General features: G+C 47.7%; 1 protein-coding gene across 1 annotated transcript in view; it reads right to left on the bottom strand.

Moving 5' to 3' along the window:
• Positions 1–15,782, bottom strand: part of LOC136967373 (TBC1 domain family member 14-like) — a 17,298-nt gene extending 1,516 nt beyond the window's left edge. The window contains 4 exon segments of the mRNA XM_067261140.1: positions 66–188; positions 6,112–6,235; positions 12,530–13,325; positions 15,300–15,782. Coding sequence (XP_067117241.1) covers positions 66–188; positions 6,112–6,235; positions 12,530–13,325; positions 15,300–15,351 — 1,095 coding nt within the window. The 5' untranslated portion in view covers positions 15,352–15,782.
• Positions 15,783–15,840: the final 58 nt, after the last annotated feature.

The raw sequence follows: 15,840 nt of genomic DNA, 5'->3' as shown, positions 1-15,840 counted from the left end.
GGAAAGCCAGAGTGTTTGTGCATACTGTATATATAATTGCGTGTGTTTGTGTGCTTACGCGGGGCGGTCCTCCAGGATGAGTGCGGTGGTGGGAGAGGGGCTCGAAGTCCCAGGTTCTTCCTCACGCTCTGCTGCTTGGGAGACGAGGGGCTGCCAGGTCCAGCTCTGCCACTCTTAGTTTCATATTCCTGAAGCAGGACCCACACACACACACGTTTAGGAGCACACATACGCAACACACAGCAAGTATAGGGTGCTGAGAGGAGGGTCAGGTCATTGTCCCTCACACACAAGTTCTCTCTGTCTCTCTCTCACACACACACACACACACACACACTCTCTACCCATGCCTACGTCAGCACCCATGATTACATTAAATCGTTCACACACAAATAAATGCACACACATATTATTCCCCTCTTATACGTCCTGCAGACAGACCCACAGTCCTGGGGGGGGGGACTTGGCGTCTAGTCTCTAATAATGAGAGAGAGACAGTGAGGGAGAGAGAGACAGAGAGAGAGAGAGACAGAGAGGGAGAGAGAAACAGAGAGAGAGACAGAGAGAGAGAGAGACAGTGAGGGAGAGAGAGACAGAGAGAGAGAGAGACAGAGAGGTGAGGAGAGAGAGACAGAGAGAGAGACAGTGAGAGAGAGAGAGGAGTGAGAGAGAGCCAGAGACAGAGAGAGAGAGACAGAGAGAGAGAGAGAGACAGAGAGGGAGAGAGAGACAGAGAGAGAGACAGAGAGAGAGGAGGAGGATCTTAATGGACTAGAGAGGGAGGAGAGCGAGAACAAGTGGCAGGCTCCCCGCGCTCACTCTCCCTCTTATCACCACCCCAGACAAAGGAGGGCCACTGCACCGGAAAACAGGGAGGGGGGGGTGGGGGGGAGGGTAACGGAGGAATGGAAAATCCTGAGGCCTTCTCCAGTGAAGTGACTCAGACATAATCTGCAGGCATACTGGACTGAGAGACACGGAGAGGGAGGGGGGGGCCTTACAGTGTGTAAGTCGCCTCAGCGAACGAGGAGAACCGGAGCGAATGATGTATGGGATATGAAGGATGTAAAGAGAGGAGAGACACTGTGGGATGGAGACATCCTTACTCAAGTCCTTACCCCCCCCTTACCCCCCCCCCCCCCCTCCCCGTCTCCTCCTTTCATCTCCCCTCATCTCACAGATCAACGGTGGAAGTGGCACTACGTTGGACGTTCTCTTCACACTGCAGATTCCCTGACTCTTCAGACTCGCGCACGTGCGCTCTGCACGGTCTCGCTAAGCTGTTGCTGACGCCTCAGATCCGTTCACAGCTCCTTCGGGTTCCCGGTGCGCTGGGCTTTTCGACACCGTGGAGCGCGTTCCTACACATGTACTCCAAACCCGTGGAGGGGGGGGGGGGTGGGGCACTGAGCCAGCGCAGAGGAGGCTCTGCTGCAGACGGGAGGGGAACTAAGAAGTGTTTGGGAAGGAGCATTGCCAGCTACAGTGGCAAAGTGGCTGGGATAAGAGGGAGGGGAGGGAGGGGGGAAATACTGCACCTCTCCAGCAGCATTGCAGGTGCTGCCGACAAGGTGAACCGCAACAAAGTACAGGAAGACAGACGGACGGAAAGATGTGACGCGAGTAAGCGTGTGAGTGCGCGCGCATGCATTTGTGTGCATAAATAAGAGCGTACGTGCGCGCCTGTGTGTGTGTACTGACCGCGTCGGCCTATGTTTGACGTAGGCTACGCAACGTGGAGGAGATTGTCCGAAAGGCGTCGTCTACCAACAAGCATCGTCACATCCACTCTCACTGGCTCCAAACCGAGAGGATTAGGGTATTACCTCCTGTAAGCACCATTGGGTTTCAAAGAAAAACAAATCACCCAAAACAGATGGTGCCTGGTCAATCCCCTCAACTGAACACTGCAAATCCCCTTCCCAGCATTCGCAGTCGCATTGAACAACGCGGACCTGCCCCCTGTGGAGAAGTGGCTGTCTTGACTTGGTAAGCCTGACGGCGAGTGGGTTTCAGTGGCTAGGCTAGGTAATCGCGCAAGCCGATCAGATTTCCTGGTTCGGTGGTGCCCCCACCCCCCCCTCCCCCCCCCCCCCCCATCCCCCTCCCCTCCCCCCTGGAGCACCAACGGTATCCCAGGGTTACCTGTCACCAGAGGAACCTGTGTTGTCACAGGGTGTCTCGTTAAAGCTGGCTCTTTGTTTCCTGGTAGTGATGTAAGAGCTATGTGTGTCTCCCTCTCTCATCTAAATATATGAGCAACTATATACAGTAGCTGGTGGTATTAAAACTAACTTCCCCCATCAATATAAAAGGTTGACATTGTAGTCAGGTCTACGCTACACAGGGTAGGCTAATGGAAAACAATTGAATGTTGCTACAGGCCATGCCAGGGTGTTTTGGAAATGGCATTTTTGGGTCAGAAAACTAAGTGCCTTTTTCCCTCTTTCCTCTGGGAGTGAGAACACCACGTGGGGTTGGCCAGAGTGTGTGTGTGTGTGTGTGTGACAGCAGGGGGCTTAGACGGCTGGTGTAAACGAAACGCAGACCTTCCAGGGATTTGGCCATCACTCCTGTCCAATTTGAGACAACACACACACACACACACACACAGCCTACCCTAAAGGCAGGGCCAGTCTGGACTGACACACACACACACACACACACACAGCCTACCCTAAAGGCAGGGCCAGTCTGGACTGAGACTCACAGAGACACCAATACAAATGAGCAACAGTCAACAGAGGAGAGGGCAAAACAACATTCACCATTAACGAACAAAACAGCAGTCTAGCCCAGACAAGGAAAAGGCTAGGTTAACAGATGATATGGTATTACCACTTATGGCTTCCCATAACCAAGAACAGAGCGAGTCAGAAAGCGTAGAAGCCAAGATGACTATAGATAACAGTTTGTGAGAGAAAACTGAGAGGACGATTGGGGAAACTCTGGCAAACAAGGAGTGGGGCAGAAAAGCATGCCTCGTCTGACTTGGGATCGTTCCTGTTGTGGACACTGACTTGGGATCGTTCCTGTTGTGGACACAGGTTGTCCTGGGTCATGTCCTGTGTGCATGTCTGTTTCCCCTCCTCTGTCTCTCTGGAAACGCCACCAGAACTCATTGTGGTGTTCCGTTGCTATTGGTCGTTCTGCTTGCCACTCATTATAATCCTACCGTCTACCTCGTCCAATCAGAAGAACATCTGCCACATTCAAAAATAAAAACTCTGTCCTACCATTCCTTCGTTCAACCTGTTTCGTCTGTGACGAAATTGTGAGATATCTGCCTTCTTCATCTTCCACTGTTCGTCACAGTTTAAAATGTTTATATTTTTTTGTCCCGGTTCATTTCCGAAAGAAAAAGGTGTATAGGTGACAGCTGCGCATAGCTATACATACTTCACGTAGGGAACATTGGTGCATACACACTAGTAAGTTGGAAAACGTTCCAATGTTGCCTTCCGTTGGCGACCATCTCCCATTCTCCTTAGTCATGGTATAAAAATGACCCTTCATTGTCTTTCAATCCCTTGTCCTTGTCGTATATTCACGCTGTTCTTCACCCCTCACCAATCTGGTCGATTTTATGTTACGCCGATATCTCTAGACTACACGACCGAGGGGTGCATGACAGCCTTTTATGAAACCGCGGTGGAAAGAGAAAACCCCCGCTGGGGTTTCCGACGGAGGGCATGAAAGAAGGTCGGACATCCATGTGACGACCCCGACAACCTGCGCTGAGCGCAACTGAATATTTCAGGGCTTTTCACGGGTCGTGAAACATCCACAGAGGACGAGTGGATGAAACCTGATCAAATAGGAGTCTGCACAAAAAAACAGGACTTACGAAAGACTATTGTGTCTTCTAATTGGCCGTGTCACGTTACAAATAGGACTTTGTTGCTAAGGAATGAAGATACATGCTGACTGGCTTGTTTCTTATTGTAAACAGATGAAAAACACAACTTCCCACGACGCAAGACAGCTAGGACCTTAGTGAGGCTGATTCTGTGAGCCTCGCTACATCATTCTCTCAGTTTTGTGAGAGAGAGAGAGAGAGAGAGAGAGAGAGAGAGAGAGAGAGAGAGAGAGAGAGAGAGAGAGAGAGAGAGAGAGAGAGAGAGAGAGAGAAAGAGAGAGAGACAGAGAAGGTAGACAGCGGAGCTCGCCCACTCACCCTCGCGTCAAGACAAGCATGGAACCGTTAACGTCCAAAAGTGCACACGTCCACGAGTGTGGCTCACTCACCATGAACGCTGCAGTTCCGTACAGACTCCCAGACCACCAGAGAGGGGAGGAGGGGGGGGAGGGGGTGGTGGTGAAGGTTTTTCAAACTCCAAACACCGTCATGGCTGCTCCTGCTACAGCCCTCGTAGAGGACAATGAGGAAGAGGAGGAGGGCAAGGGGACAGCTGGTCTGTCGCTTTGACACACCCCAGGTAGGTGGAGCTGATGCAGCAGCATGATACCGCTCTCTCTCTCTCTCTCTCTCTTTCTCTCTCTCTCCGTCTCCTTCTCCTTCACTCGGTCGCCCTCCCAGCACGCATAATGAAGCTACCCAGAGCAATCCTGCATCAGTACAGAGCACAGCGGATCAGGTCTCTCTCTCTCTCTCCCTCTAGTGTGCGTGTGTGTCAGCGAATCAGCACCGCCGAGCAGTATTAGTCACCGCCGGGATGAGAGGAGGTCTGTGCTCTCAAGTACCCTGCCAGCCATGGTGATGGAGCCCAGATAAATGGATATGGAGTCAGCGGCTGACTCTCCACTGTAATCCACTCTCTCAGTGCTCGGAAAGCCTTGCCTTGGGTCTGCTGTGTGCAGCCTACTACCAACATTGTCTGTCGCTCTCTCTCTCTCTCTCTCTCTCCACACACACACACACTCTCTTTCTCTCCAACACTCTCTGCCTTTCTCAGCCTGCTTGTGGTAAACGTTCACTCATTAAAACTGATGATGTCATGGTAGTCTTTATTCAACAGAGTTAATTCAGCCTCGGGGGAAAGGGGGGGGGGAGGGGGGGGTTGTGTCTCTCCAGCATGACTGGTACAGTAGGTACCGTTGGGAAATGGGGCCACCAAACATTCTGAACTTGCAGGAATGGTGCTACACTGGAACAGTCTGAACTGAATATGCAAACCACACAAAACACATTGTTTCAATGGAGACACTGGAATTCCATGTTGTGTACCGAATTGGACATTCAGCAGGTCGACAGTGACTTTGCCCAAGGTGACATTCAAACTTACAGCTACCCCTGTGTCTCCACAGAGAGTCTCCAGGGTTGGCTACAAGCTAAGCCACAGGTGCAACGCTCGCAAAATTACAAGAATTTGGTATCTTGCTCGAGCCATTAATCTGGAAGGCTGTGAGACCGGCTCCACGATGTGGGTTGAGTCATTGCATGTGTGAGTAGGTTATCTATGCCGAGATTTAAAACCGTCTCATTTCATGACCCTTTGCCGACGTAAAGGCATTTTCATGCAGCCAAATAGTCTTTCTATTACACTTTGGGATGTTGACAGCATTCATTGAATGTATTATGCACCTGCACAGCAAAGTAAATTCATTGTTGTGTAAACTACTTGGCGATTCAACTTTATTCTGATTCTGGGGGTATAATGTCTCAGAGAGGGAATATGTATGGCTAGATGAACCAGGCCTTTAATGAACAATCACAGTTTCCTATAAGCGACATATCACCAATGTCATACTATATCAAATAATCATGTTCTGTGTGTTAACTTTGTGTTGCAAACATCCTGAAACCTTTGCAATGTACATGGCAATGAATGTGCTTGGTTGACAGAATGATGGCCTTTCTTCGAATTGTGGTTTTGGAAATAAATGACAAATCGCTGATGCCAGTAGTATGGCTTTGACGATAGTGCAAGGTTATCGAGTCTGGCCTCTAAGTGCCCTCCCTTGCTCTGCTGTTTATTCTAATTAAACAGACTCTTTTATCTGTATCCTTCAAAGGAACTCTGCTCCCCTGTAACTACTAGTTAACACACAGGCATGTAGACCATTTATCTAAAGTAGGAAATGTATATATATATGGTAGACAGCTCCATCCACTTTCTTGCTCCACTTGCCTAGTATTGTTGATCTTACCTTCTGGATTTTTCCAGGGTCCTTGGAGTAAGCTTCCCGAGGAGGGACTTTCCCAAAAAGCTTCCAGCCTGGGTCCCTCTGGTCTTCTGGCCGAGTGTCCTTCACCTTCTTGGCAAACAGACTCCTGAGAGGACAATGGAGGGAGAGAGAGAATAAAGAAAGAAAATTTGGATGTCAAACACCACAGCCAACAGCTGAGAGCACACTGGCTGCATTCAGTCACCTGAGGCCGGGCAACCACAATAGCCTGAATGTGTGTGTGTGTGTGTGTGCACTGCTGTGTAGGGAAATCAGCACATTTATACACAAGTTCCCCCAACAACCCAGGTAGCAGTAACTAGAGACTGAGGACTGAGGACCAGAACTACAGTATAACAACGAACAGCTAGGCCTCAGTCTAGACCTGCAACAGTTATCGAAAACGACTACATATATGTTACACACATTCGTTGTATTATATTACATAAAATACATATTATGTCTTGGTATACCATTAGCTAAAAACACTTGGCACCTAGCAACATAAAAACATTCGCTCACGAGGCAACTAAACATTTTGAAGCCATATGTTTAGCACTTAGCATTGTTCACAGCTAACTGCTAAGAGCTAATGCTAATGATGTGCTGGCCTGTTTCAATGAGGGTCTGTCCCCCGCACTGAATCTTTCCTGCATCGACATCAGACGACAAGACCAGTGCGTGTTGACAAAGAGACAATGGGAAGCTCTAATTGGAAGCTGTTGAATAGAGCCCAGCTGTGAAAGGACATGAATACCCAGCGGCAAATTAAGGGGGTCAACTTATAATTGAACAGAAGTGTCATAACGGACGGGGAGAATGTTTGGTGGACATGCCAGGTCGTTCCCAGCTGGTCCTCTGTGTGGGTGTACACGTGTCTCGGTGCGTGCCGCTTGGCCAGAGTGCTAAGAAATACGGTCGAGATGCGGTTACGTCGATAGACCAAATCAAATCAAAATGTATTTGTATAGCCCTTTTGACATGCAAGCATGTCACAGAGGGCTTCACACACGCCCATAGAACTGCCCCTCAGCCAACCTAAACCCTCAAGGAAGACAAGGAGAAACTCCCAGAAAAACTCAATAGAGGAGAAAACATGGAAGAAACCGTGGGAGGAGCAATTCAGTGAGGGATCCCCTCCTCCAGAGACGGTTGGTGAAAGAGACGCTGCAATCGAGTTAGAACTGCTGAACCTCTACCACCACCGGTGGGGAGCCCAGGGTGCATAGCAGCGGTGAAGCTTCTGGGCCAGTCGATTAGCTTTAACAGGCCTAATGACATTGCTAATCAATGAAAAAGGAGTTAGTGTTCCATTTGTTGAATCGAGTCTTTTTAAATGAGACGGACGCACGTTGACCATTTGTCAAGACCCAATAACTGATGTTGGCTCTCCAGCCTGGTAGTGGTGAGAGAACAGCTAATAAACAGTGGCTGTGGGCTTGTATATGTTTGTGTTGAGACAAATCTCTGTCAGACGCATAATGATGGAGACCCAGGGGGCCTGTGTTTGTGTGGTCAACTGCTTTGACCCCTGACACCTTAATCCCTGAGGAAGCCGTCTGTGAGTGACCTCCTGGCACTGGTGAGAGACTCCTGTTGTCAGGTCACTGCACAACACAACCAGAGGGGTTGAGCTAACACACACACACACACACACACACACACCACATGAGTGCCAGATCAATAGACAACTAGACTAAAGAATCAGAATTTTGAGGGTGGAAATGACTGGTGATTTGAGAAAAAAAAAAGAATATATATATATATATTACATGTACTCTGCTGGTTTTAAACCTGCAAATTCACAAACCTTCTTGGTGAGTGCTCAAACTGTCCTACAGAGAGCTTTAAGGTAGAGAGAGCGCCTAAGACTGGTTCATGAGTCTTCACCAAGGACTTCTACACATTCTTCAGTTGTCTCCTGTTGTGATGGATGACGGGGTCATCTCTTTTGGTGTCACTGCAAAGCTACATCAAGCTGTCTCTTCTCTTGTGTTCTGTACTGGCTGGGAGGCAGCGATGACATGGCAGATTTTAAAATTCAAATTCAAACGTTAGATGCCAACCTTCCTCTATTGGAAATGAGGAAACTAATTGAGAGGCGCCCAGCGTGCTAGCCCCTTGGTCACAGAAACACAGGTATTACCTCCATGTTTCAAACATTCACGTGTTTTCCATTTTGCTACAGGGACACGCAACTATTGCCATGCTGGAAAGCAGCGAATGAAACGGATTTGTAAGTGAATTTGTCAACAAGGTGCTAAGCTGTTGTGATGAAAAAGCTTGAGGCGACAACAGTGGGAAGGAGCTACACCTTATTTGATGAGCCAATTAGGGAGTCAGGTGGCTCAGCGGTTAGGGTATCGGGCTAGTAATCAGAAGGTTGGCGGTTCGATTCCCGGAAGTGCAAAAAATGACGTTGTGTCCTTGGGCAAGGCACTTCACCCTACTTGCCTCGGGGGAATGTCCCTGTACTTACTGTAAGTCGCTCTGGATAAGAGCGTCTGCTAAATGACTAAATGTAATTAGGCATAATATGTTATGTCACATGGTGTTACGTGCAAAGTTGCACTGAAAGATACCAAGGTGCCTGAGGAGAAATCTTTTGAACTCTTATGTTACCAAAAGTTTATTCTGTCACTAACCCAGCAAGTTAACCAGTAGGAAACACACCTCCAGTAATGTTCTCCAGTGTTGTGGTGAGTGATTACCAGGCTTTTAGTGGGAGGTAGCCCGCAGTGCAAACAAAGAGAGCACGCCTGCTTGTTCTCAAGCACAAGGTCAATAAAAAAAAATTATAATTAAAATCTGTGCACTCTGTGCTAATCTTGTCAGCCTTTCAGAACCAGAATTTATGGCTTCTGTGGTTTGTAATTAAAAATGATTGTTAGAAACCCTTTACCTCTTGTCTAATCGTATACGCCATACAAGGTTAGAAAATACTCCTCACATGGGTTCAAACATACTCCTTATACAGCACACAGTTAAGCTATAAACAGAGATGCAAGGCTGTCCAGGACTCCAAACACTCAAAGCCAGCTGAAGGGTATGCACTAGAAGTGGTAGGCTGGATGAGTGGGTTAATGTCAGGGTTCCTTCTATTCATAAAACTCTGCGTATGCTATGACAACAAAACTGCTGTGGCCAAAACAATGAACAATCGCTACAATGATGAGAATAGCTGTGTGGGCCTTGTTGATTCAGAAGCAAAGTTTGGCAAAGTTGCTTCTTAAAAGCTTGGCTTAAATCCTGATTGGATTAGCCCTTTTCATATCGAAGTGATTAAGAATCAAGCGGCAGGCCTCATGAATGAAAAACAAACCAGATGGTGACAGTGTTTACAGGTGCTGTTAAACTGTAGTAACCCCACGGGCCGGAGTCGTACCGTTTCAACTAGGAGGAAGCCAGCTGATTACTGCTGACTGCAACCACATCCACAGAGGTGGACTTGGACACGGCAGCCTCTCAAACACAAAGGTTGAATCTCTGGGGGATACTTGAGTGTCTTCTTCCAAAACAAGGGTTCGTTCAGCTGTGCCACACATCATCCTAAACCATCACCATGGAAACGTCTATACAGTTTAACTGGGAGGTTTAACAGGACTTCTCCCCTCAAACAACAAGTGACAGCAGACTAAATTACATATACAAATGTTCCAGCTGCAAAAAAATACCAGGAACATCTTGTCCAGCAGGAGTAAAACACTTAAGAATAGATTACCGTCATAAAGCAGTTTACAGGCCAGCAGTGAACAACTGTGCTCCGCTCCTGGCCTGCCCCAGGCCATGTTCTAGAACACCAGCAGGAACACTGGAATCACCAAGCCCTTTAGATCGCAGGGCATCAATACCATCTACGGTTTAGCCCAGCAGAAAGTATTTAGTTGCATAGACCTGCACTGATAAGAGCCATCTACAATATAACAGACACAGGCGTGCCTGTGACACAGTACAAACCTGTCAATAAACAGCAGAAGCGAGGGGGCAGCCATCCTGTCCACACAAAACCTCTTCAGGACGACAAAACAAAAAGAAGAACTCGATCCTGTAAATGAATCTCAAGAGTTTCTCAAGAGAATGGGATAGAGAGAGACACAGACGGCCACCACGGCGAAGGAAACGTGTCCTGTGACAGAAGCTCCTGAACCAAGCTCCACAAGCCTCCGAGTGAAGGAGTCCAGCTGAGTTACAGAGAGAGAGAGAGCGTGTGAGAGAGAGAGAGACAGAGAGAGAGACAGAGAGAGAGAGAGCGTGTGAGACAGACAGAAAGAGAGAGAGAGAGAGAGAGAGAGAGAGAGAGAGAGAGCAAGAGAGAGAGAGCGAGAGAACATGTGCGAACATAAACTGAGAGAAAGTATGCATGAGGCGGGGGAAAGAGAACGTGTAACTTCCAGAGAGACCGAGGCAGACCAAGAGAGGCTATGATAAGTTAAGAAGCTGGAGAGGGAGGTGCTTTCCAGGGGCTCACAAATGAGTAAAAACCTTGAACAAACCTCGGGCAAACGTCACGCTCTTATTCTAGGTCCTGAAACAGCAAGATAGTGTCAGGTCACCAACTCATGGCACCAGGGATTTTTTATCCCGGTGCTTGTTCAAACAAGAGGCTGACAGGGTGGTACATCTGTCTGAACACAGAGCGCAGGTGGCTTTGATTTGACAAAACAAGACGAAAGGCGACAAGATTGCCAGAAGGAGAAGTGCAGGGTAAGTGGAGGCGGAAGCATGGAAGGAAGTGAAAACTATAAAATTGCAATGAAACTTCTCCTCATATTGGAGACTACACTACACTTGAAGGACATTTCACTGAACAAATGAAAACATCTTTATATTCTCCAGTACTCCAATCAAATTTTGCCAGTACAATACCCCATTGCACTTTCAAACAATGACTAACTGTATTTATTGAATATGCTACATGACAACAAAAGCACACACTGACTGGGTTACAGTACAAGTTAGCAACCAACAGGTACAGAGACAGTCCTGCCTAATTAAATGAACCAGTGTGAACAGAATGGGGCGGACTAAGTCTGTCTCTTCCTCGGTCTCTCCGTCTATCTGTCCTTCCCATTCCCTGACCAGAACTTATCACAGGATGAGGTGTGACACGAAGGATGGGACTGAACCACTGGAAGGTTCCCTGAAGGTTTTCCCTTGGTGATGGGACTGAACCACTGGAAGGTTCCCTGAAGGTTTTCCCTTGGTGATGGGACTGAACCACTGGAAGGTTCCCTGAAGGTTTTCCCTTGGTGATGGGACTGAACCACTGGAAGGTTCCCTGAAGGTTTTCCCTTGGTGATGGGACTGAACCACTGGAAGGTTCCCTGAAGGTTTTCCCTTGGTGTTCCAAGCATTCCGGGCTTCTACTCTTCCAAGGATGGATGGACTATAAACACCACCCGTGCAAACGCACACAAACACAACTACTGACATTCCTGAGCAAGGTTGTGCAACTTTTATGAAAGCACTACACGGTGGGTTGTTTTTCTTAACTTGATAATTGCCTGAGAACTAAAAATATAACTGACACTGGTTTGCACAACACAATCTGTCTTTAGCACTTTGACAATATTGTACTAGAAGCAAGTCCTACAAGTCCAGACTAGATGAGTCCCTGTGCAACTTAATTTTGTTAACACTCCAGTCTCCACCATTTCCTCACTACTGTCATAGATGTTAGAAATAGCAGAACCAGCAGGCATTCAGTTTGCAAGACAGTGTGTCATCATGGATGTTTGAGTTAGTCAAAGCAGGGAACCAGAATTACATAGACAAAGGAAAGAAGGATGGGTTAACTTTGAGTAAAGGTTAAATATTACCAGAACTGTGAGTGTGAGATAGATATGTTTGTCAAGTCAACATGTAAGTTCCCTTGAGATGTATGGGGTGTGTATAGGCGTGAGTACATTGGTTAAACAGGTTTCCCAGTGATATGGGTGCCATTGAAAACAAAAGGCACAGGTATTTCAGATTGGATGTTCAGTTTTAAAATGCTTAAGCGCTAGGCCAACATCGCCTCCATTCTTATGTTGGACAATGACACCGGAGAAACATCTCTGCATGTCGCATTTCCGATTTGCTGTAGCACTATCTCAATGTTTATGAAGACGCACAAAGCCTAGTTAATCCAGTTAACCAAAAATCTTTTCAATGTAGATCTTCATAGAATTTCTCTCTCACTTTAGGACTAGGCTTATTCCATATCTGGGAAACTGGGCCTATATGCAGTACCTGGTTGGTGCTTTGGATACAGGCATCTGCTGAATAAATCAAATGCCATACTTTATATATAGATTGTAAGGCAATGGCGCCTTTTGTGTTGCTTTCCAAGGACAAAGTAGCCGTGGAACGAATAACTGAACGGGCTGTAGATATAGGCTGGTTAGATACGGCCAGTTACCTGTTGAAGAAGCTCGCCAGCGGCCCCAGACGTTTGGGCCGTCTGTCCTCTTTGACCCCTGACCCCGGCGGCCTGCGCCTCGGGCTCCACAGGTCCCCGAAGTCGCCCGGCGACGACGACAGCGTCACGTCGGAGAAGTGGGCCCCGGCGCCCTCGTCCGTCTCCAGCGTGACGATGGCGCTGGAGTCGGAGGTCACCATGAAGTCCAGGATGTCTTCGTTGGAGACGGAGAGCGTGGCGGACAGCTCGGTGCTCAGGCTCGACACGCTGCACATGGAGATGTCGTCGCTGCGGTTCAGAGTCCCCGAAACGCCCCCGGCGCCCCCCGTCCTCAGGGTCATCCCAGTCCTGGGGGAGGGGCTGAAGAGGCGGACCGAATCGTAGCTGCTGCGAGGGAATGTCGAGGACTTCCTGAGGCTGTTGTCGCCAGACGGGTCCAGAGGTAGGGTGGCAGGGCTCTGGTCGAGACTGGAGACCAGGGTGAGGCTTCCGTCTCCTGGGCGCGGAAGGGCGTGAATGTGCTCCGGGTGATTGATCTCCAAGGTGGGGATGCCAGAGTCCTGGGAGGCCAGGCTGTGGCGGTCCTGGTCCTGGTGAAGGTAGCTGGGCTGGGGGCTGCTGTTGCAGGATCTGGGGCTGGAGGATAAGGGCTTGGAGCTGGGCAAGGTGTATTGGGGCAGTCGGGGGGGTAGATTATGCTCGCAATTGTGGGGTTGGATGTCAGGGCCTGGTGGCATAGCTGTGGAGGCCTGGTCTTTGACCATGCCATTCTTCATAATGGCTTGTCCAGAAACCCCTGGAAAGGGATACAAACATTAGACTTTATCGGACCCACAAACTAAATACGCTCTTAAGGACATTTTGCCCAAAAGAAAAGCATGGCTACATACATACAAAACTATAGGAATAGCTAAATGTATGCATCTGACTGCGAAGGTTTTTCTTTCGAAACTAAACATTACCTTTGAAAGATTGGTTTCAATTCTAATGAGCGTTTCCAACCACACTGTAACTATGCATGCTCATTCTCAGTGTGACACGGCAACCACCAAACAGAGTGACACAGATTAAGGTCAGGTTGCCCTATTTGAGAATGCAGTCAGATCCATCTGACCTAAAAGAATGTGGCACCCTGAAACTTCCCACTAGCTTCCCTCCTCCTGCATCCGCGTCTCCTTTCCCTCCTCCACTCGTCCTGCAACATTCCCTCCATCTCCTCTTCATCCTCCTGCTAAACAATCCCCTTTCGAGTCAGGCAGGCAGACACAGGACGACAGATAAAAGCGAGAAGGGAGGAGAACGTGGAGGGAGGCGAAAGAAGATATCCGACGGTCACCAGGCTGAAACTGGATCTGACGCTGTAATGTGAACGGGGCCTTCTGAAAGCATGCAAGGCCTGTTACCAGAGAATAGGACTGTACAGACCAGGCTCTGTCGACGAGGCTCTATGTTGACTCACTGTGAGCGGTTTGGACAAGAAATTGGAGTAATGGTGAAAACAAAGCAGAGTAGAGGAGAAAGTATCAAAATCTCTAAAATGTGTACAATATTTACACACACATTTGTGCTGTTTCTTTTATTGTTCTATAAAGTCCTTTGCTGCACATATTGAACTTTGAGCCCCTTTGAGTGCATGTTCTTCTCTCATAATGCATGGGAATTCCCTGTGCATGAAGGTGCAGTGGAGCTATGTTCCAGAGGATGAGAGCACTGACTAATCCTGCTTCCTCACTGCACCACCTGCTGCTGAAAGCTGGATCTGAAGGCCCAAATGAACAACTCTCTTTGGACTTTCCTTTCTTGCCCAAGGAGCTGAAGGGAGGTTCACAGAGTATGTAAACACGTGACGGCAGATTAAAATGCCACTGGCGTAACCTTGCCGATTTTACCCCCACCATGCTCAACAAATGAAAAATGATGAAAAAACAAGGATCATACCCCAAAAAAGTATCCTAAAGTGCAATTCACATGGTATGTGTCCAGACCTTGACACACTTTAAAGTTGAACATAGCTACTAAAGAAGTACTGAGATTTTTCCTTGAGCCCACAAACCAAAACCGTAGATTTAGTCTCTGATCATAGGTGGTCATGTGAGTCTACAGCTGGACTTTGCCCCATGACTGTCCATGGTAACAAGGGGTGCAGGAGGCGGGGCACAGGTTGTTGCTGTGCAAACTAAAGCACGTGTCTCCCTATGAATATAAACCTCCAATGCCCCTCTGAAAATAATTAGCATCTGTTGCTGTGGTGACACTGCTATTCACTGATCACAAGCCGGCACCGAAAGTGATTTTATAGAGCCTGTAGGTGTTATCTTTAACCAAAATTTCAACCACACAGAAGATAAAGTCAGTTATTTTCATCTTGATCTCCCTTCACATTGCTATATTGAACAAAAGTGCTGAAGCAATCCTCTATTAACAGATGACAGACTGATCAAACACATACATCTAAAATGTTACTATTCCAAATATTGTTTTTCCATTTCATACTTGAAGCACCCTTGTGGTGACCCACCCTTGTGATGACAATAGAGACAAGAAAATCCTGTTATTTCATCCCACAGACACACATAGCTTGTCTAACCACAATTTCGTATTAGGTTAAACAAAGGATGAAGGGACCATTTATCTTCAATATGACATGGCCCTACACTGCCTTTTAGGAAGTGAAACTGCTGCTCCGAATCTTTGTCATACATTTTCGAATTCACTTTTTTATTCTCAATTTTATTTTATTTACAAAAGGAAATAAAAAATCGTCACATACCACTTTCGCTTCCTGTTGCCCGGTCTTTGGTCCCTTCGGTTGTGTGTGCCATGTCGGTGCTACAGGTGGGCCGCTTACGCGGCAGGTGTCCAGTAGCGGTACATGAAGATGCGCTGCTGCAACCCACCCTCACCTCAGACCTCAACGCAGCACATAGTAGGAAATTATCTTGAAGGTACAAAGACAAAACATCTCATTCGCCGGTGGCAACTCGAAAAACTAACAAAGTGGGTGTGACATTCGCTGGCGTGAAAGTACAGCAATTGTCATGAGAACTTGACGCCTGAGTTACAGGCAATCGCTTGCTTGCTGACGTCTCAAATAATTCCTGTTTTCTGATACCTTTATTGTCGTAGCAAAATTCCATGTGCGAGACGGTTTTGATCGAATGCCATAACGCAAGACTAAGAAAGCACGTTCTTCATGTTCATATAAAATTACAGGCATTTCACAAGTTTGACAGTCCGAACAATAACATACCTGTCTTAGTGTATCCGCCGCCATTTTAAAACAAAGTTACCGACAAGAGTGCAATGTAATC

The sequence above is a fragment of the Osmerus mordax genome, chromosome 23 (assembly GCF_038355195.1).
Source record: "Osmerus mordax isolate fOsmMor3 chromosome 23, fOsmMor3.pri, whole genome shotgun sequence".
In the NCBI taxonomy this organism is placed as follows: Eukaryota; Metazoa; Chordata; class Actinopteri; order Osmeriformes; family Osmeridae; genus Osmerus; species Osmerus mordax.
Note: the sequence above shows the minus strand (reverse complement) of the source record. Positions and strands in the feature narration are given on the sequence as shown.